The sequence below is a fragment of the Poecilia mexicana genome, unplaced genomic scaffold (assembly GCF_051168715.1).
Source record: "Poecilia mexicana isolate PSO_F unplaced genomic scaffold, ASM5116871v1 scaffold_4, whole genome shotgun sequence".
Taxonomy (NCBI): Eukaryota; Metazoa; Chordata; class Actinopteri; order Cyprinodontiformes; family Poeciliidae; genus Poecilia; species Poecilia mexicana.
The window spans coordinates 5,691,515-5,714,339 of record NW_028263373.1 but is presented as its reverse complement, the minus strand read 5'-3'; the positions used below and the strand labels follow the sequence as shown (position 1 = coordinate 5,714,339).

General features: G+C 37.4%; 2 protein-coding genes and 2 non-coding genes across 4 annotated transcripts in view; 3 read left to right on the top strand and 1 right to left on the bottom strand.

Moving 5' to 3' along the window:
* Positions 1-11,056: 11,056 nt before the first annotated feature.
* Positions 11,057-17,955, bottom strand: LOC106926381 (nuclear autoantigenic sperm protein (histone-binding)). Its single transcript, XM_088004848.1, has 15 exons — positions 17,787-17,955; positions 17,393-17,434; positions 17,188-17,301; positions 16,963-17,043; positions 15,834-15,940; positions 15,376-15,660; positions 15,145-15,194; positions 14,965-15,039; positions 14,771-14,840; positions 14,506-14,694; positions 13,459-13,631; positions 13,306-13,386; positions 12,809-12,883; positions 12,303-12,434; positions 11,057-11,239 (listed from the first exon to the last, which is right to left on the bottom strand). The coding sequence occupies exons 1-15, from the start codon at positions 17,822-17,824 to the stop codon at positions 11,213-11,215; spliced, it is 1,539 nt and encodes a 512-aa protein (XP_087860974.1). The 5' UTR covers positions 17,825-17,955; the 3' UTR covers positions 11,057-11,212.
* A 364-nt stretch (positions 17,956-18,319) lies between these two features.
* Positions 18,320-18,392, top strand: trnam-cau (transfer RNA methionine (anticodon CAU)). Its single transcript has one exon. It is a non-coding gene; the product is annotated as a tRNA-Met (tRNA).
* An 820-nt stretch (positions 18,393-19,212) lies between these two features.
* trnar-acg (transfer RNA arginine (anticodon ACG)) lies at positions 19,213-19,285 on the top strand. The gene has a single exon. It is a non-coding gene; the product is annotated as a tRNA-Arg (tRNA).
* Positions 19,286-20,238: 953 nt separating this feature from the next.
* Positions 20,239-22,825, top strand: part of LOC106926380 (glypican-5-like) — a 57,685-nt gene continuing 55,098 nt past the window's right edge. The window contains exon 1 of the mRNA XM_015001257.2: positions 20,239-20,727. Within this exon, the coding sequence (XP_014856743.2) occupies positions 20,550-20,727 (178 nt within the window). The 5' untranslated portion in view covers positions 20,239-20,549. The remainder of the gene's footprint in view (positions 20,728-22,825) is intronic.

Sequence of the window (22,825 nt, the reverse complement as noted above, 5' to 3'; positions counted from 1 at the left end):
TTTTTCTAAAGGTGGAAGACATTTTGAAATGCCAGTCAGTTCTGATTCAAAACCTTTATGTTTTTAATGCATTAAGACAAAAAATGTTTTATTTTTTCAGATTAAGTCCAAGCATATGTCCGAATAAAAAGAACAACTTCGTAAGAGGAGAATTAAAGCTGCAGTATGTAACTTTTATAAAAAAAACAATATGTATTTTTACATATTAGTTAAAACTGTGTCTATGTTCTGACAAATAATCTGTGAAAATATCAATCTCCTCCTCTTCCTCCCTGAATTACTCCAAGAAATGCACCTGCCCTGACAAAAACAACCAATCAGAGCCAGGAGGAGGGTCTTAGTGCAGTCAATCACCTCGTGTACTTGCTGCTAAATGTGCTAATGGTGCAGAAATAACTCATTTGTGCTAACTAGCCTTAGCATTCAGGATAGGCTCTTATCTGCAGCACAGCAGAGAGCAAAGGGGATTGAGCAGCGCCACAAGAAGGGTGATTGACAGCGCTAAGACCCTTCTCCAGGCTCTGATTGGTAGCACTGGAAGAAGGCAGAGGAGCTTAAATTTTTTCACAGAACATCTGTCTCATATCAGACTGTAAAATATCCAGGTATTATTTATTAAAGTTACATTCTGCATATTTAAAGAGTCAAAATGGCTAATCCTAAATCTGACCTGAAGAACCCAGCAGACAAAATGTCCTCACACTTTGAGACTCTTGGAGAAGCTACATTACTAAAACAAGATAACTGCTGTTGACAGACTCCTACCAAAGTCAGATTTTTAGGATGTGCAGCAGGTTATTGCGCCTCTTTTGTTTTCAGATTAACAGTTTAAATGTCTCATTATAAGTGGAAAAAGCTCTAAAGTGTTAAAACCCAGGCATGGTTAGAGGGTTGTGCAAACCTTTAGAGCTACTCTATATATCAGATTTCTGAGTGATGCCGTTATAAACTGACCACAAGACAGGAAGATATTTGCACCTCCTGTTACCACGTTGGCACTTACACTCTGTCATCGTGTGATTTAACAGGCTTACTAAAACACGACTGAATCCGGCCAATCCCTCAGCTCTGCTGTGGAAGTACTCTGCGGTTTACCGGGGCTCAGGCCGTAATCGCCAGATTACCTGCGTTACTGTTTCTCTCGGCTGAGGGCCATCCCAGCGAATCCGTGGGCCGAGGTGAAAATCACGCAGGCTCAAATCCGACTCATGTCCTTCCATCTTCGACTCATCTCCTCTTACTTTCCTGTTCTAACGAAGCAGAAACGACTCCCTAAAAGTTCATACGTGTAGTAGACGGAGAGATTCAGAAGATGAGATGTTTCCTCCTACGCAGGCAGGCAAACAGGCAGCAGCTCCAACACCTCCAGCATGTAGCTCCTGAAACACTATGGAATACCTAATTAGCTCTCACAGATAGCAAACAGGAAGCCTGCAGACTCCAGCCGAGCTGGTAACCGATGGATTGATTGCACAGATTACGCAGATAGGATCTGGATGTACAGTAAGATCCCAGATAAACGGAAATAAAACTACAAACCAAACAGCTACATAGCTGAAATAAACCGGAAACCCTGCTGAGCTGCCATGTTGTGGAAACAAGATGGAGAAGAGTTTTATGAACAGCGTGAGTCAGATATGAAGATGGCTAAAATAGAAATGTCTCCACGCTGTAGGAGGTGTTTCTATCTGCACAGGAACATCTTCGTTTTTCAAAGATAAGAACGTTTATACCAACCCACTGCTTAAACATGGATTTATTAGCTGTGTTAAGCTATTTTAAATAGATTATTGAAGGTTTTGATGGAGAAATGCTTGAGGACTGTTAGTAAAATTTAGAATCAAAATTTGATGCTGTAATGCGAGTGTACTTATTGAAAATTGTGGGGAAAATCCATTTTTAATGTTTTTAACAAAATCACTACCAGTTATTATCAATAACTTACTTTTCTTTCTTAATGTTAATCAGTGTCTGGAAACTTTTATCTCATTTTTATTCCATGGAAAGGCCCAAAATGGAAAAGAGGAGAGAACATGACATTCAGATACGTGTTGATCTTCATTAGTAAGAAATTAGTTTAAAAACACAGCTGCTAACATGACTGAAATTGTGCTCAGCAATGCTGGATATTTTCCCAACATGCACATAAAGAGGATGGCAACAATAGCAATAAAATATCCAAAGTTTTCACTAAAGAACAACAGCAAAGAAAGCCGTAACTACTGCAGAAGTAGTCAAACATATAAATTAATGCAGTTATATTAAAGGTCCAAGAGTTACAACCAACATTTTTGTAACATTTTTTCCACAAAATCATTGATAGATAATGAGATTTTGAGTTTTTTGTCAGCCTTAGCTTTTTAGGACATCCTGTCACTTCCTAAATAAGTGGCTGCGAGGAAATGGCTGCACAACAGATGTGCAGTTATACAATTGTACATCTTTGAAAAGCAGAAGTGGATCCCCCTGCGCACCCAACAGGAGGTTTCTGCATTGTAAGACGACAACAAAACACTTGTCTTTTCCAGCAGCCATTGTACAGCGGTAAAACCAACCAGCTTTGCTTGGGTTACCAGGAGAGGGGCGTCGCCTGCTGATTTGCCAATTTATATTCAGAAGGTTTTTTAAATGACTCATTTTCCAGACACCAAAAATAGTTAACTTTTTTTTAAAAACCAGCTGGGTTGGTTTGATTTTAGAATTAGTAGAAATGCAAATGGAAGTACAGAAACGCGCAAAATGCTAATTTTGCACAATAAGTCCTCTGTGATGTCATCATGATTTCAACTGGAGTTGTAGAAATCTTTCCTGCCATCAGCCATCACCATCTTCAATAACTCTTTGAATAATTGATGAACTACAACATCATTTAATTTCCCTTTGGGATTAATGAAGCATTTTTGAATCTGAATTTGCTTTGAATTTGAGATTGTAGCTCTTTGGCTGCAACTTGTCCAAATGTGTCTGGTGATGCTACCGTTTGGTACGGTAGAGGATCTGTAATGGTGTGGGCTTGTTTCTCAGCCAAACGTCCTTGGAGCTTTCATAGGGCTAAAGAAATCATGCATACTTTTACATTCACTCTTCTATTTTTATCTATATGTGTGGCGGAAAACTAACGTCTCTCATGAATTTCTAAATGGACAAAAGCCAGAGTGGAAGAAGCTTACATTCAGACATTTAAGGGAAAAAAGTAATAAAAAACCCTTCAGGGTGCTAAAAGTTTTCACACCTGGTCTGAAAGCATGTGAGCCGTCCTCAGGTGGTCAGAAAGCCGACTTTTGGCGTGAGAGCAGCCAAGCAGAACGTGAACTCCCTGAAGGTGCCGAGGCCCGAGGGCAAAGAGGGCCCGGCTGTCGCCTGACCCGAAGTAACTAATAGAGGTTTCAGCGACTGCTGGCGCCGCTTCGCTGACACATACTCCAATGGGACGCAAAAACATACCGCCAGAAAGACAGAGAGGGAAGGAACTAGTTACATTTACTGGAGTAACTACTTTTGAAAAAAATGCACTTTTAGGAGTAGTTTTACTTTTACTTGAGTAATTTTATTATGAAGTATCACTAAAGCTTTTTATTGAAAGAAACTGATTTGGAAAAAGTTTCTTTTGCTTGATTTTGTTTTTGGCTACTTATATGAATTATTGTCATTTTCATTCTTAAAATACCAAAATTTAAACTTATTTTGGTCCGTCTGATGTAATTTTTAAATATTAAATGACTGATAATTTGATCAGTTACTCAGTACCAAAGTTGGGTAGTAGCCAGTTACATTTAAAAGAGTAATCTTTTTGAAAAAATGCACTTTTAGGAGTATTTTTACTCTTGAGCAAAATTTCTGGATTTCCTACCCACTGAATGAAAAACAAACATGTTTTAACCAAAACTTTAACAGACACAGAGACACATTGCAGTTTTTGTTAAAGTTTCATAAGTTTTTTATTTTAAAAAACTGATCTGGAAACATTTTCTTTTGCCTGATTTTGTTATTTTTTTGTTGTTTATATAAATTATTGTCATTTTGGTCCTTAAAATACCAAAATTTCCACTCAACTTTATATTGTAGCTTGCCTGATTATGTAATTTTTAAATATTAAATTATTGATCAGTACTTGACTTTTTACCAATACCTTTTTACTCTTACTTTTATAATTTTTTTGGGTTCTCTGCCCTCCTCTGTAGAAAAACATCCAGATTCCTTCAGACTCAAAAAGTAAAGTGTTTTGCTTCATTTGTAGCAGGTAGAGAAAAAGCTTTTCTGGACCAAAGGGAGAGCTTAAAGCTGCACAGAACTGACAGAAGAGTGTAAATGAAGTGTTATGTAATTAATACTCCTCCTCTTATGCAGATACAGTAGACAAGCCCTAGAAATCCTGGCCTAAGCTGTAACTGTATCCGCGTACCGATGGACGGAGCTGCTTTAAATCCCTCCGGCTCCTATATGCTCATATAGGGGAGCTCCCCTTGACTCAGCTAAAGCACAGGCATGACTGACACTGTAACACAAGCTTCATGCAGGATACGGGTTAGCACCAAACCCGTTCTCCAGCCACGCAGTATGCAGAAAATCTCTCTGTCTCACCCACACACACACAGATAGATAACACACCAGCCAAAAGGCCACCTGGTAATGCACAGTGACGACAAGGACAGGTAACAGAAAAGAAAGTGTTGTGATTCTTCTCTTACCAACAAATCCCTCTTCTTTGGGAATCCTTCCCCTCAGCCGGCTTCTTCCTGCGCTGCAGCTTTCATCTTTCCAGCAAAGAGAGCAGGAGGAAAAAACTGAGGGACTTTAAATAATTAGCATTCCACTTGCTCTTGTGTTTTCTCTCCAGCTCTCCTCTCTTCCAGATTTCTCCACTGTCTCTCGGGAAGCAGGAGCATCAGTGATACGCCGCCGCGCGCTCCGCTGCAGGAGGCTGAACGTCAATCACACAGGTAGCCTAGGGAACCGATGAGCCCGCCTCGCAGCCGGCCCTGATTGGCTGGCCGTCCGACAACCAGAAGTCACAAGTCATCGTGGATCTACAGATGGGAACCGAGAGATGTGCCGGGATCATGCAGAGAGCTAAACAAACAGTAGTGTATTGCAGTACTTGTGAACTCTCTTCCTCTTCTCTCGCGCTGACTTCAGAGCCCACTGCTTTATTTTACAGTTGCTTAGCAACAGACTGTCAGCAGTGGATGTTGCAGAGAAGTGGGAGAGAGGAGAGATGAGATCAAGTCCTCAACTTGCTCTTTCTCTCCGGCTGTCAGAAGTGTGGATAGATGTTGAATATTTCAGCTCTGAGGAAGGAGCGGCGTCTCGGTGTTGATCAGGAACATTACGGCATCAGGAAAGGAGGAGAAATTGCTTCAGAAAGCAAACTATGGTGCTTTGATAAATGCCTGAACATTTTCACGTTTTGTCCCTTCATAGACTGTATTTTATTGGAATTTTACAAAAATAAAAATCTGAATTGAACTCCAGGTCAAACATTTCTCCACAGATGTAAAAGTGCGCTCATCTTTAGAACTATCTATCTATGTATATATATCCCATCCCATTTACCTTCTAAGGTACAAATCAAGACTAAAAGTCGCTTTTGATGCGTATGATTTTGCTGATGGCACTCATCAAAATGTAATATTTGTTATGGTGTTTTCTTTATAACTTAGTAATTTTGTGGTTTTATAATGTAAAGCACCTTCAACTGCCTTGCTACTGAAATGTGTTACACAAATAGCACAGACTGTCATAAAAAATTTACTTTTTTACTTATTTGCTGAAACTGTCACTGTATGGTGACAGTATAGTTTGTGACAGATACAAAATCGGGCTTATCTGCCTTCTCCCAACTAGAAACAACCAATCAGAGCCAGGAGGAGGGTCTTAGCATTTTTTCCGTCAGCAGAACCTGTCATGAATGCTAATGCTAGTTAGCATGCCTACTGATGATGGCACATAAATGATTTTCCTGTTGTTTCTCCTCAATTAGCATATTTAGCAGCACCTTCACAAGGATGATTGACAGTGCTAAGCCCCTCCTCCTTGCTCTGATTGCTTGTTTTTGACTGGGAGCAGTGCATTTCTTCAGACAGCCATAGCAGCTCAGGGAGAAGCTTGATTTATTTTCTCAGATTATGTCTCACACTGTCACAACATGGTGACAATTTTAACAAATATGTAAAAGATATTTTAAAAATAAAAGTTCTAAACCGCAGCTTTAAACATGCTGTGTTTAAAATATTGTGAAAGACACATCTGATTTAAGACCCTGCAGTGGCATCCTCATGTCCCTGCTATCATATAAAATAGATGATTATGAATGTTACATAAAACAAGACAATTCACTTAGCCTTCACTGCGTATGTCTTTTCTTATTTTGTCATTTCATGTACAGCTTAAAAATTTCAAAAGGAATTTTAGAACACAACAGTAATGTTTTGTCAAAAACAAATAAACCTTATAGATGTTATTTAGGCAAGTTTTTTTTTTTAAATAAATATATTTCCTGTCTCAACATCTCCAAAGCTTTAATATTTTGCATGCCAAACTTACAGTTGAAACCAGACATTTATATCCACCTTATTCCCAGCCTGAATTATGGGCGCGACTTCCGCCGCAAACCGGAACCGCCATTTGTTTACATGTTAGCAACTCGCTAACCGGCTTTCGTCAGAGGTTTTAAGCTATTAAATATGTGGGAATACCAGCTGTTACAGCATAAATGTGTAAATATTGTTTTTTCGTTACCTGCAGATACTGAGAAGAGGAATGATGACTTGAAGAAATGGCCGCAAATAACCCGCACTAGCATATTTAGCTACTTCATTGACGCAGTTGCTCCGTGTTTCCCTCCGTTGGCTTTTTGTCCTCAATGAAACGAACACACATAAAGCACTTTGGGCGGTCTTTTAAAGTTTAGTTTTGTCATGTTCTAAAGTATATACTTAGTTAGGTTTAATGTTATTTAAAAGATTTTTTTAAAAACAGGTGAAGTACTTTTTATAAATTAACTAAATTTTCCCCTCTCCCCCCAATATCTAACAAAGGCCCTTTATTGTTTTAGGGCTTTCCAAATATATATATATATTTTAACATTCTAGAAATTCAGAAGTTCACATCATGTACTTACTATTTGATAGGATGGACTTCTAAACTGTAAGATTTCCCGACTTCCTGATATCGTGTCTAGTTTGTTTTTCTTCCATGATGTCACACATCAGGTGTTCTCCAAAAATACTCTGTTTAGTTAAGACAGGGGAGTCCAAAGTGTGGCTCGGGGACCATTTGTGGCCCTTGGATTGACTTTGTGTGGCCCCCGCTACATTTAAAAAAATGGTACAAACTTGGCCCGTACACGCAGATGGAGACTTTTAATTCGTAATCAGGGGAAAAATTGTTACCAACTTTATTTTCTTACACAAGAAAATGTAAAGAACACCAGAAAGTATTCTGTCTTTTTATAACTAAGCCTTAACAAAAGTAAAAACCAAGTTTATCCAGAGACTTTTTTTTACTGAAAAGCTGACTTTGCTGCACCCACAATTCAAATCAGATTTTTTTAAAAATTCTTCTAAACTATTCCATTATTTATAGATCAGAAAGAAAACATTAAATGGGAAGTAAAAAGAAGAACAACAGAATAACATTCAAAAACGGGGATTTGACCATTCCTGGATCTGTAAGTCATATTTTTATGCTCCTAATTGTAAACCAACTTTTCCAAAAAACTCATCACCCAGTGAAGGTAGGAGGCCATTTTGGTCAAAAGCAGTGAAAATATGAGCACACTTTAAGGACATAAGCATCTTCCTTCACCCTCTAAGATATGAGAGCGTAAATTAATCCGTTTCTAAAGGCATTCTTAAGGCAAGCGGGCATCAGCTGGGCCACAGCGAGCGATTCGGGGAGAATTGTCCATGTTCCACATGAGCCAACTCTGCCCTGATAGATATGATAAATCAGCAGCTGGAGCAGAAGAGGGAGATGCTGAGGAACAAATGCTGCAAGCTGCTTCCGACTGTCAAACGTTCTCCTTCATCCTCTGGAAACAAAGGAGGCTTAAATGTCACAGGCGTGTTGCACTGTATGCGCAAACAGCGCTTGTGAAACGTCTTTGTTTTGCTGAATTATTCTGATAGTAATCTGTTCAAACGGGAACCTTCTCTACTTCTTTTCATTTTCTTAAGCAAACAGATGAATCAGAGGATCAGTCATGTGTTTTGTTATTCCTGTGCAGTTCACACAGCTTCAAATACATGTTCCAAAATGTTAGAAGAATGCAGGCCTTGCTATTCAAATCATATTTACTCAGTTATGGTTGATGGGCCAAAAAATGTTTACCTTCTCAACAATAAACTAAACAGTTAAAAGATATGTAAATTACTCTAGATCCAAAAATGTACTTTATTGAAAACAAGTTTTCTAATTTTCTATATATCAATTGGAGAAAAACTAAATGTAATCAATTCTGATGAATAAAATCAGGATTTAGGTTACTCTCTTTGAAAATGCCTGATGTATTTATCCAAGTTTATTAAATGAATGAAAAAGCAGATTTGAAGCAAAGTTTGCTTTAGAGTAAAAGTTACTAATTCTCTAAGAGAAAAAAAAGAAATCATTTGTGTTACAGCCAATATTTTCTATTGTAAGAAGATTTTACTTGTTTTGTCCTGATTGAAGATAGAAAGTCTCCATCCATATCAAAAACCCGCACTGGGGGGAAAGTTTGTATCTTTCTTGATTTTAAGTCAGGGGCCACACACAATCAAAAAAAAAAAAAAAAAAAAAAAAAATCTGAGTCCAAAAGTAAAAACAATTGCTGGAAAAACATAAAAATGTCAGTTTCAAAAGTAAAAATTTTCCTGAAAAATTTCTGATTAAATTAAAAATTTTAGTTTTAATTTTATTATTTTATAACTCAAATTGTCTAGAACCTTTTTGAGACCAATCTCAAAGATTTTTGGTGGAAATGTACTCCTTCCCCTTTTCCTTCTGCAATGGCCCAGATACGCTGTAGTTTTCTCTTTTGGAGTGATGTCACCCCAACTGTTAGGGGAGGAAAACTTAACATTTTAAGAGGTCAAAGTTCACATCAGAATCAGTTTGATATTACAGCTGAGTGGCATGTAAACATGCTGCTGATCAGAGATGCAGCTCGTGTTGATGTTGTTGTGAATACTTATGAGTACAGGGAGTCCTGGTCTCGGTTCATTTCTCTGAAAAATGTGCACTAATTATCTGAACTGATAATAATACTGTGTCAACAGAGGGCAGAAACGGGTCACCTCATCAACCAATTAGAATTTTGTTTATTGTGCAAAATCTTCTCACTAAGCAAGGAGGCCATTCCTGAAGCAGAAGAAATATTTTAATAAATCAGCAATGGAGAGAAACTCTGTAAAGTCCTCTTCCTCCACAAAAATTAAACTTTAAAACACAACCAAATCATTTTCTTCTTTACCCAGCAACTATCTTAGTATTAACACCTTGCTTAGGTCAACACAAAGTAGCATGAAGGGGATGAATGTTCTTTAAAATTAAACTTAATTTAATTTCTCATCTCCCCAAACCTCCTCCTACATTTGCTATTTTTTAAAACATTTTTCATTAATCCATAAACTGTATTACTAATCTTTGTCCAGTGAACGTTCTTCCACCTGATCCCTGCATCGCTTTGATATTCAAAGTCTTCTTGACCGTTTCTCCGATTAATGTCGTCTTTACCTAACTTGGCAGTTGAATTGAGCGGTCATATCTTATAAAGTTAGCAGCTGCGCCATATTCTATCAATCATAAGACGAGGGATTCAGGTTGGCCGTGTAAAATACTGAAAGCTTGAGATATTGTTTCACAATCTAATCTCACGTTATGCCTGATCTTGGGTTTATTAAATGGTAGTAAACTATCTTTAACGGTAAAACGGTACGTTTTAACGGGAGCAGCTGTAAGTTACCAACTTGCGATCTCTTAAACCGCAAGTTAGCAGCTGCTAACATACCCAAGATGCTAATGTCGTAAGTAAGCAGCTGCTAACAAACCAAAGATGTTAATGCCGTAAGTTAGCAGCTGCTAACATACCCAAGATGCTAATGTCGTAAGTAAGCAGCTGCTAACAAACCAAAGATGTTAATGCCGTAAGTTAGCAGCTGCTAACATACCCAAGATGCTAATGTCGTAAGTTAGCAGCTGCTAACATACCCAAGATGCTAATGCCGTAAGTTAGCAGCGGGGAGTTGCTAACTTACGGGATTTCAGAGTACAAGTTAGCAACTCGCCATTGCTACGGTCTTTAAAACCAAAATTTAGCAACCGTAAGTTGGCAATTTGGTCTCAAGTTCAACATTAGCTCACTTTACAGTCCCAGCAATCCATCCTAAGCACAAACTTCTGTAGTTTAGAACTGCCATGCAGTCTGTGGTTTATTAAGTAGCTTCAGAAGCTACTTCATTAGCCATTTCTTGGCCAATAAATTCACAAGTTGAGTGTACTAGCCTGCTCTCTGCAATCACAAATCCACAATCCTGGCAAAACACCTTATAATTGGGGCTTTAATACACTAGTTGACCAATTAAGGTTTATTGGATGGCTGAAAATGTCAGCCATCCAAACTAATGTGAAAATGTATTTAAAAAAAATCAGGAGGTGCATCTTGGCATTTTATGGACTTTCTGACAAACTGGTTTCTTCAGTTTATAAATATTTTCTGCTACAGAACTGGAATCCAAAATGAGTGCCACCCACCACTTTTGAAGCAGCACCATTTTCTATATGCAGAAAGTTTGCAGAAAAAATAAAATGCAATTCCATATTTTGTGAAGTTCCATGAATCATGTCAAATATTTAAAATCAACCCAGATTTTTTTTTCATTATTTGGACATCTCACCAGCCCAGGTCTAACCTTATGCTACAATAATGAAAATTTACCCAATGAGAAATATGTTTTCAATACGAGCGATATAGCATGGCAAATAAATTTATAATTACCAAATTTACAAGATGGATAAAATCCTTTGAGGAAATTTGCTTTGTTGCAGCTGAATATGCACACAGAAAAGAAAAGTCATATTTACACCTGCAAATTCTTTATTTTACCACAAGTATACAAAAACTTGACAGACAAATCAGTGAAAATGAGTTATTTACAGAAACAAGAGTACTGGATGTGAGGAGCTGGAGAGGCATGCTGTGCTGGTTTCAGAGTGAGGAAGAGGATCAAGGCGGTCATGAGGAAGACTCTACAGTGACGGACTGGAGGAAACAAGCACAGGTTAAGGTCAGGTGGCTGCTAGTTCAGCTTAATAGGTAAACTTTACTGAAGAGTGACAGTCTTATAGGTTATTCCAAGATGACCCGTTTAGATAGAACTGGCCAATTTTGCTGCATGATAAATTGAACCAGAAGTTATCGCGATAATATTGTCATTTTGAGGCCGTTTAAGACCCGAGTGAAGCTGGCCCACCACCTTCTTTAAGTCAGACAAAATTGATGTCAGTCAATTTTTGTGCAACAAAATCATTTTAATTTTGTTTGTGCCGCTTTGAAGATAAAAGTTTAAAGGTCAACCTGCCTACTTTTATCAAATCAAAATTTGTGTGAAATTTTTGTGCTGCTGTCATCTTAAAGATAAAAATATTTCCATTTTAAAAATGACCATTTCTGAAAAGCTTTAAAAATCACAGCAGCACAAACTTACATTTTTGCTGTATAAACATTTGACACCAGTTTTGTCTAATTTGAATAAGGAGGGGGGGTCAACTTCACTCAGGTGTCGAAGTAATGGTCATAATGCAAGAAACCATTCTCAAAAGACCAATAAACTTCAAATTCTAATTAACATTTAAACACTGGAAATGGAAGACATTCTAAATACCACATTAATAAAATGAATTATGAAGATTCTGTAAACAAAAGTTTTACTTGAGAAAAGGCAAAGTTGAGACCAATGCATCAACCTGAAGACCAATTTGGGTAGAAAGAGAGAAAAATGATAAATTTAGAAGTTTTATTTTGTTGTGCGGTTGATTTGTTCGTTGTGACAGGCTTGGGTATAGCTGATGTCACAATAATGAGCACCAAGACAAATCTGAGTAAACAGACCTTAAAAGGAAACCAAGACAGCCATCTATTCTGAATGGCAAAAAGACACAATTTTGACCTAATTGGGGTTTCTAAAACCATTTCATGCCTTCCGAGAAGCTGGGAATCCCACCAGAAGCAAATATTAACTCTAGAAATCCAACTGCACAGGTTAGTGGAACAGCTACACGTTTCCTGAGTTTAGTAGACGTGGCAAGACGGGCCTATCACTCGCCTCCTTTGATTTTCCTTCCTGGGTTTCACTGCTGTTGCTGGCACTAGAGTCACCGCTGCCATTAACTGTGGCTTCCTGTTTCAGTTGCTTAGCATCTGTGTCCTTTACTGGGCTCTCCTCTTCCGGTTTCCTCTGGACAGACACAAATGGAGACCGAAAGCTTCTGAACACAGCAGCAATTGACGGAGAACAACCAATCGGGTTGATTTAAATGGAAGCAGCAGCCAATCACACCATTTATTCATGCACACAAAGCAAGTTTCAGCTGCTAGCACCAAGTCCTGCCACAAGACAAACACCAAGACATGCAACAAGCCAAACACAAGCTAGACCACGCCTAAACAACCCAACGATTAAACCCCTACTGTCTCCAACAGCGACATGGCCACAAACCAGAAACAAAGCAGGCAATCATGATTACACTTTTCTCCACAAAAAAAAGAAAAGATCTGTTATGATCCTGGAAGACAAAAGAAAAATGTTGAATTACAGATTTAAAGTTTTACCTTTTTCCTAACCAGGTGAGAGATATCCGACACGGCTTTGGAAGATGAAGCACTTTCAGATGTTTTTACTGGAATCTAAAAGTGAAAAGTAGTTATGATTGCTTCAGGCTCAAAGACAGTTTAGTAAGAGCTTCAGTCAGAAACAGATGCACTTAAATTATAAATGCACACAAGTCTGTCATTTTCTGCTAGAACGCAATTTTCCAATTGCAGTGTTTCCGCTACATAAAAGTAAAAATAAGCTTGTCCACATGATAAATTATTAAAAACATGATACTCCAACTACTTCCTGTTTTCTGCCAGTAGAAACATCCGGTTCTTGGTCACATGACTCGTTTCCATTACAGTTTTATGAACTACATTATTTTGATATGCCTGAAAAATCTAAAACCCAACAAAAAGTTTCTCAAAATTTCTGTGTTTCCATTAAGTGAATTTATTCCCATAATTTTAATTTGTGTATTTTCATTAATGGAAATGCAGCGGTGACGCTTTACCTGACTGGTTGATGCAAAAGCAGTCGAGGATGACGGGCCGCCATTTTCACAGGGGAATGTTGATGAAGTAGAGGGAGTTCCCTGCAAGAGATCAGTTTAGCACCAACCTTCCTCTGTGCATCATGGCTGTTGATTCATGACCAGTTTACTCACCAGTGTCTGCTGGATCGCCTGAGAGGCAGCACTGGCCGTCCTCTGGCTCTCCTTAGCGTCTTCCACTTTTTCCCTGATTTCAGGAAGAAGCTGTTTGAGTTCTTCCAGCTCATTTCTCTCCTCTACTGCAGCGTCATCTCCAGCCGCCGCATCAATTACCTCCTGGAGCATGGCTGCAAAAAACAAGACCCAATGAAGCTAAAGTTAGCTTCAGAATGGGAGAGGGGCTAGTTATCCAGACAATGAGGATATTTAATCTGCCAAAGTTTAAAAACTGCAACACTTAGGCCCTGTACACATGCAGACGGTCATGGTATGTCGTTTTAAACAATTAAGGAAAAATTCTTCAATTTACCATTACATGAAATCATTTGTTCGTTAATGTACCGTTATAGTTTTATACATAAAACAGCATGTGGAAAAAGAAACTGTAGGAACAAGTTGATGTTTATCCCAACTAGTCTGAGAACAAAACACCAACTAGAAGGAAACAAAAACAATTTTCATAACTTATTTTGGATATATATAAAAAAAAAAAACTTTCCTGGACAGGAAATCAAAAAAAATTCCTGCCCATTTAAATCTCCACACACCAGATGAACTCTTCAATTATTTCCACATCGACACTTAAACCTCACATTCTTATCCTTAAATGTATAACTACTTATACATTTATAAACAATAGTACATAATGTTTTTAAAAAATATTATGCAAAACAAAGAATTTCTCTTTAATTAGCCTTTTATTATTCTAACCAAAGTAAGACTTGCAAGTTTTTACTAAACAGACTTTGGCACACCCGTCCATTTATAATAGGAACTAAAGCAAAGTTTAACGAAAATTATCATTTTGATCGCTGGGAATAAACTACAAACATTTCATAAACCTAAAAAAAGTTAAATAATAAGCACAAAAAATCATTTTTGTTCAGGTAAAAGAAATGATTTACAATTATATATTTATATTTTCTGACTGGGAGAAAAGAAAAGTTTGGGCGCAGTTTTCGTCATTTCTGCGGTTCAATAAAAAGAACCAACTGTTCATACCCAGGCGCGTCTCGATGACCTTTACGGAGCTGTTGTAGTGCTGGATGGCCTGGTTGTACTGGTCCATGGAGACCAGCGTCGTAGCAACGTGGTAGTGCGTCTCGGCCAGCAGGCGACAGTGAGGCGGCAACAGCTTCAGCTGCAAAGTCAGACACTCCTGGAAGTCTTCTAGCGCCTGAGGATAGTTTCCTGGAAATAAAAGACGTTTTAGACCCGCAGTGGAGACGGATGACGCCACTGTGAGCCGTTTAGTTCTGCAGTTTACCTGTTTCTGCACTGACTTCACCCAGTTTCAGATAAGCCTGTGCTGCCATCAGCTGGTCGTCTTTGCTTTCCTTTCTGCAGAGAAGAGAGAAACTTATGAGCAGGTTCTCAAAATAAAGGCTAAAACAGGATTAATCTAATCATTGAGAAAAATCAGATCTGTACTTTGACTTTTCCACATGAATAAAAACACACTTGCCTTTTAAAAATGACTTTGGCCACCTCAAGCATCTCCCAAGCCAACTGCAAATTCCCAACATCCTCCTCTTCCTGAAAGCGTTTCAAAATTTAAGAATACTTTGATCCCAAGGGGACATTAAATAATTTCTATTCATGTAAAATATTCCAGAAAGGTTTCTTTAAACAGGAGCTCACGTTATCTTGTGCGTTGTTCTCTTCGTCCTCATCATCGTCGTCGTCATCATCTGAAATTTAAAAACAAAAAAAAAAGTTAAAGGATTTATAAGATTTGAAACGGTTTCAGAAAAGCATAAAAACCAAAGAGTTTCCGCGCCTCACACCAGTGTCTCCCTTCAGCTCACCATGTGGGATGTTTTCACATAAAAGGTTTAAAACACCAGTGCTTTGTCTCTAAACAGCTACTACCCTCTGAAGTGTCAGTCTGCTCAGCCTCTGCACTTGATTCTTCAATTCCTTCATCCTCTTCCTCCTCTTCATTCACAGTTTGTGCTGAAGCGTCTCTGACCTCTTCGGCTGCTTGGACAGAACTTTCCTCCTCCCCAACCTCAACAGAAGCTGAGGTTTCTCCTGCCTCAGGCTCCTCTGACTCGGCGTTTTCATTTTTCACCTCCTCTTTAGGCTCTACCTTCATCTTTTCCTTCTCTGCCATTGCATCATAGACCTGCATTCGCAGCTCTTCTCTAGTTTTCTCTGCACCAGAGTAGCAAACATTTGATTTCTAGACATTATCTCAGCAGAAATGTACAGAAAAGATCAGTTTAAGTCAGACACCCGATTACTCTTTGCGAAAACATTTTAGAAATGTTCAAACTTAAAGGAATGACTTAAGCTCATGGATCAAAATGACAGTGAAGTAAACTGACCATCAATGTTGTCTGCACTCTCCAGGTTTGGGTTTTTGGGCTGCTCTTCTTCCTCAGATTCTTCTGGGACTCCCTCCAGGGCGTTGCCAAGGACACCGTTCTCCATCCTGGTTCACAAAACACGATTAGATTAGAAACGCACACCAGGAAGTTACATTTAGAAGTTAACTATGAACTGCAGAACTGTCAGACACGTAGTACCAAGAGATGTCACCAAACTTTACTTGTAAGTTATGCATTTTTTAAAATTCAAAAACGGTTTGATGCAACCCAAACTGGACTTCATCCGTTTCCTAGTTGATCGAGACATCATGCAAAAAGCACAAAAGTTTGCCGACATTCAGAGACGGAGCAGTAGAGTCATAAATAAAAGTAATTTCAGCAAATAAGTTTAATTTGTTTTCATTTATATAGACTCCATCCACTAAGCCATGCAGAGATCAGCATAACTGAGCCTCAAGTTGGTTGTAATATCAGTTTTACTGTTGGGACTTAAATTTTCTGAGTATTGAAACATTTTATTATAATTTAGGGAGTTCTTGAAGACGAGACAGATCTGTCTGAAATTAGCATCAGCATGTTAACGCTTCAAAAAATTAATTTCTGCTTCTTAGCTACAACACAATGAGACATTTTTCCTTTCAGATACTTAATGAGATTAGCAACAACTAATCTCTTAAAAACAGCACCATTAAATATGCAATATATTTGCATCAACAATGGTATAGGATCATGTTAGCACTTCAACATATCAGTTTGATAAGAAAAACATTGGTAACCAGTGTTTGACATATTGTTGTTTGTGGAAGTGATGCGGTGTAACAATGTGGGGTTTTTAACTGAAGTTTAGGAGTAAAAAGTGTGATTATTTTTATTTTCAAGGTATTGAAACTGTTGGGAAATTTATAAACTATCAGGCAAAATTGCAAAAATGTCAGATTTTCATATCAGTGCATCCTTATTAGATACATTCAACTTATTCACTAAAAGGAAAAAAAAGGAAGTTCTTCTAATATTGTGATAAATCAAATAGATGCTTTGAAACATAAAATATGCAAAAAAAAGTTCAATGTAGTCCTTTAGATATTTGTAGTATGTAGTAATAATAATGATAATAATAATAATAAACCTTGCAAGCTCCAACAGAGACTTCCCACAAAGGAAGAAGGCTTCACCACATTCATCTGCTGTGTCCCCATACTTTGCAGCCCTGCAGAAGAATAAATGAGGTGAAAATTACAGAAATTGTAACAATACTTACTCTAAAATCAGTTAGCTGCACTAACTGCCAGGTGATATTATATACATTTCAGCATGCATATTTATTTGAACGCGTTTTGCTATGCAGACTTACAGCATGCTGCAGGCTTCCTGGAAGACATTGACGGCAGAAACTACATCTCCCATCACCAGATGCCGTTTGCCCGTGCCGATCAGCTTTTTAGCCTCCTCCATAACGTCACCGGAGCTGCGAGGAGGGAAGACATGCACATAAAGAGGTTTCATATTCAGGGATTAGTTCATAGAAGCACAAAAAAGTTTGCGGACTCTACACTTACGTTTCTGCTGCAGCTGTCGACGAGCACGGCTTCTCCTCGGCGCTACGGGAGTGCAAAAACAAATCATTACCAGAGACAATAAACTTTATTGCTGACTTAGTAGAGTTCATCTACAACCGAAAGCGATGGCGACGCCTTATTGTTGTTAGCGTCTCGTGGCTGCTAGCCAGTTAGCCGAAGAGTGCTAAGTGATAACGGCGATGGCATTAAGAACAAAATATCACTTCACCGAGAAAAAATATACCGTCTTCCTAACAGACGGTCTATACTATTAATACGCTCCACTAAACAGCTACGTGTCATACCGTAAACATTACCGCCGGAACAAGCTAAAAGCGCGCTAGCCATTTTTTGTGTTGTGGCGGCAGTAAACAATTACAAACGATTAATTTACCTTCCAGAACCCGACGCTGTGGACGTTTCCTCCGGCATTTTAATCGAAGACCAGCGAGATGACAGAAAAAACCCAGCAGCCTGCTCTGTGGAACCCGATGAACCCAAACAGACCCACTTGAACGGTCCTTGTTGGCGCGCTTAAATAGAGGGGAAAAAAATGCTATTCTGTTTCCGCTTAAGTTGGAACGCGGGAGATTGGAGTTAAAGGAGCCGCAGCAATTATAAAGCTGCTCCTTGTGACCGTGGAAAATAACACGGAAACGACACGGAAAATAAAGACGGACGAAAATAACATCAGAATATTAGGCACAATAATCAGTCGTGGTGACTCTTGTAGGGTCGTATGTAAAATAATGAATAAAGGGCAAATGAGATCACCAAATTGAATCAACGAGTAACATTAACATTTTAGGATTTATTTACCTAGTTGTTTATAGAGTACAGCATTTTGCGCCACCAAATCACAAAATCATGCGCCACATACTCCATCTGCCGGTCCACAAATGGAGTTGAGAAAGATAGCATTTTCAGGCCTCGTTGGCGCAGTAGGCAGCGCGTCAGTCTCATAATCTGAAGGTCGTGAGTTCGAGCCTCACACGGGGCATGACTTTTTTTTCTTTAAGAATTTCGTTTAATTTAATTTAGAGCGTACATCACAGACGAGGACCAATCGGGCATGCTACCAACGTTTTAAGAAGAATTGGTACTCATCGCCAATCAGCCTAACACCATTTCTTATTAATAAGAAATCAATATTGTTGGAATTCCAGAACTTTTCACTGAACCCTTCCGTTCATCAGGAACACTAAACACTAAGAGTTAGATTAATGAAATTTCACATTAATTTCATTTCATTAAGATAGTAATCAAACGAACAAAAAAAAATTCTAAAATGCTTACGACTTTCCATTTTACAATTAAGAATTACTGTTCCTAATGTAATTTTACATTGCGACTTTCCTGCGTTTGCTCTGTTTCTAGCAGGACTCGAACTCTTGTCCTTCAGTTTCTGCCGACAAAGGAGCAATGTAATTGGCTGGCTCCATTCTTAACTTTGGAGCAGGAAGCAATGTGATTGGTTCTTTCTACCACGTATGATTTCGAAGATGTTGCTCTTTCTCGACCAGCAGAGGGCGCTTTTGTTGCATATATCACAGTTTATCTTCCGACTGTATACTCAAACGAACTGCACACAAAATGTGCGGTTTAACCACGGTTTCATGCCGAAAGTTACTGACGGTACCTAAAAAGTTACCGTTAGAATGAAATAAACGGATACATAAATGGATTCCCACTATCAGACTATCAGAAGGTGAAGAATCACAGCTCTTCAAGCTACTTTTGAAGCCAAATATTTAACAATCTCTACCCACCAGATTCCGTTTTGAAGTACATTACGGAAATTGGACCGTAAATGTATTACAGGGCCAGTGGCGCAATGGATAACGCGTCTGACTACGGATCAGAAGATTCTAGGTTCGACTCCTGGCTGGCTCGTTCTTTTTTCCAGGCGGAAAGAAAACACATGTAATTTTGCACGACTTTATATGTTAAAATTAATACTGATGTTACACCATTGGACCACCAGGCGTCACGGTCAATTTATTAACCATTTTTACATTTTGAGCTAGTTCCTTCATCCACTTTGTACCTATAAACTAACCCTTTTGGGTAAAAAAAAAAGTCCGGAATGGCAAAATGTACACGCGGATAGCGAAAATGATAAGCTGTTTACTACAGAGTTACTAAAAGAACCCCATCAGGACTAGAAGGGCTATACAATTTAAAAACGTGGCCTTCTTCCTAAATTATTATCGGTGCTAACATGAATCGCTTTTTCACCTATAACAGCTTCGAAATAGACGAACTAAGAAAAACTCTCCTGACTTATTTAGAAAATAGATAAAATAATGACATTTAGACATTCTTACCTTATAAAACGGATGTTCAGCCAAAGAAACTGTTGAAAGTGCCATTTGGTGACTGAAAGTTTAACAAATTTCGAGTTTAGTAATGACGTAAGCACGTTAGACGTAACTTGCTCAGGAGGTGGCGCCATTGTTCCACGGGGAAACTTTCCTGTAATTCTGCATTACAATTGAGCTTAGTTATAATTTGCAAATGAATGTTGATAATGAAGCCTGTGTAATGTTTAAAAACCGAATGGCCACTCTGTGGTCTGATGGCGTTTGTTCTACTTAACATTGGAGTAGCTATTTGTTCATTGCTTTGACATAAAGTTTTATTTTGAATATATATATATATATATATATATATATATATATATATATATATATATATATATATATATATATATATATATATATATATATATATATATATATAAAATCTATATCATATCAACTATACTTATAAACTCTCTCTCTCTCTCTCTATATATATATATATATATATATATATATATATATATATATATAGAGAGAGAGAGAGAGAGTTTATAAGTATAGTTGATATGATAGATTTTTATTGTATGTATTTATTTTAATAAATATTGATTGTATTTATTTATTATTTTATTTATATAGATTTTATTTATTTTTATTTTATTGTCCAATTCAATACGTCGTGATTGTATTAGAAGCGGGGGAGGGAGCAGATGGAGGAGAGGTGGGCACTGGAGTCTGACAGTGGGCTCCGGGCAGACCGACTGCAGATGAAGTTTTCACTCACACTCACCCGGTGGGACTCTCAGGAATTCAGATTAACCGACCGGACTTCACCGTGCGACTGACATGTTGCGATGTTTCGCGCAGACATACAAAACGTGCACTTGTTTCGGGTCATTATGTTGTGTTTTGCACTTTTTCCGGAGGCTGGCTGTGGGTCAGCCGATGCAGGCAGCTGTCATGAGGTGAAGATAGCCTACATGATGCGCCAGATAGGCCCCGTGCAACTGGTGCCAGAAAGACCCGGTACAGGTAAGTCACTCAATAGTCATTCATTATTTTTAACGCATGATGCTTTAAAAAAATAAACAACATGTAGAGTATTATGAATTAAATGTTATATTTTATTAGCAGAGTACCCAAAAACTGTATTCAAGTAAGAGTAACACTACTTCAAGATATTTTTACTCAAGTAAAAGTAAAAAGTAGCTGTCCAAGAAATTAGTCAAGTAAGAGTGAAAAAGTCTGCTCAAGTACTGAGTAACTAATCATTTAATATTTCAAAAATACATAATCAAATGGACCAAAATATAAAGTTAAGTGGAAATTTTGCTATTTTAAGGACAAAAATGACAATAATTCACATAAGTAATTATAAAAAACACAATCAGGCAGAATATTTTTTTCCAAATCAGTTTATTTCAATATAAAACTTATGAAACTGCAGGTGTTTGTCTGTGTCTGGTGAATGTTAGTTAAAACATGTTTGTTTTTCATTCAGTGGGCAGAAAATCCAGAAATTTTACTCAAGTTAGAATAGAAATAATTTACAATAAAACTACTAAAGTAAAAGTAAAATGTACAGCGTAGTATAGACTACATATTTTCCAAACAGTTTCTCAAGTAAATGTAATTGAGTAAATGTAACTACCCAACTCAGATTTTAATAAATTATTGTTTCTGTTACGGGTTATGAGTGGGGCCAATTTATTTCCAGTTTGACACACAGAAAAGCTAAAAATGCAAATTTATCTGTTCCACAATTTCACTTAGTTGTTTATTTTTAATAGCTTTGTAATTTATAAAGCATTTTTAAGAAATAACTCCTTTACATTTGTAATTATTTGCACTTATTTTCAGTGCAGGCGTTGTATCTTAGTGCAGTCAGAGAGTATTTTATTTACTTACTAAGTTTATTAAGTTATTAAGATTTCATCCATCTTTAAATAATTCAAGCTCAAATTTTTTAGTAGCTAGTAACTTTGTTTTTACATGATTCAATAATCCAAAAAAGTGTTATTTTTTTCCATATAAGAATGCCAAAGAGTACATTTATGATATTTGAGAGTCCTTCCATATGTTGCATCAGTCACAAAATACAAAGATCTTAAATCAGCTGTGTGCCATTTGATCGAACCAGTCTAGAAAAGAAAACAAACGTAAATTGACACATCTACACAAAGTAGTCCAACAGGGGGTGAAAATAAATAAAAATAGTTTTTCAAGTCTTTATTACGGCAACTAATATAGAAAAAAGTGACAAAGGTCATAAAGGCCAGGGAGACTGACGACGTCTGACACTGCAATGATGGAAAAGAAAAGGGAGTAATTATAAGGAAATGGGTGAAATTGCAAAATTCAATATCAATCATGTTTTCAAAATTTGAACGACGCTAACAGAAGTATTATCTGATCTTTAGTCAAAGTGTAATCTAAGTTTTTTTAATGACAGAACGTCAAAACACACTGCAGCTGTTGTGAAAGCTCCCATCTGTTTAAAATAAATAAAAAATCCCAGTCAAACTACAGATTTTCTTTTTCAGATTCCAGATCTGAAAATATTTAAAGCAGTGTTGGACAATCTGGAACAAAACAGAGGAAATTTGGAATATTGTTTAAAATAAACATTCATATTACACACAAAACAAAAACATTCCTTAGAGATAGTGGTAGCATAAAATCTTTACATCTACCTTTTTATTTCTTTTATCTAAAACTTTTCCATGTTCACAGAAATATAAAACAATAAAACATCTCGCTTCCCTTTTTCTTACATTATTTATCTAATTTAAACATATCCCCAAAATTTCCTCAAAATTATTTAAAATTTAAACAATAGGCAAACTCCAAATGGAAGAATCCTATTAAGAATATTTCTGGAATAACTCTGAAGCATCAATACTCAGATTTAAATGTAAATGATGGCTGGAGCTTTTTTCAGACTCCACAAACTATATTTAGTGTTACGCAGACGTCTGTCTTTTTGCGTTGGGAAATGTGATCCATTTGGTGCTCAGAGTGAATGACACAGATCTCACCATTTCATTCAGCAGCGACTTAACTCGAAAATCCTCTTCGTGTTTATTTTTATCCTCCAACAGTTCACAGGATTCGTTTCGGGATTTGCCAT

Excerpts from the sequence above, each read along its gene's own strand:
- LOC106926381 (XM_088004848.1), bottom strand. The coding sequence starts at position 17,824 with ATGCCGGAGGAAACGTCCACAGCGTCGGGTTCTGGAAG. Across the intron at positions 17,302-17,392 it reads TCGACAGCTGCAGCAGAAAC|CTCCGGTGACGTTATGGAGG; the intron begins GTAAGTGTAGAG and ends CCCTCCTCGCAG. Across the intron at positions 11,240-12,302 it reads AGGAAGGAAAATCAAAGGAG|TCCGTCACTGTAGAGTCTTC; the intron begins GCGAGTGATAGG and ends TGTTTCCTCCAG.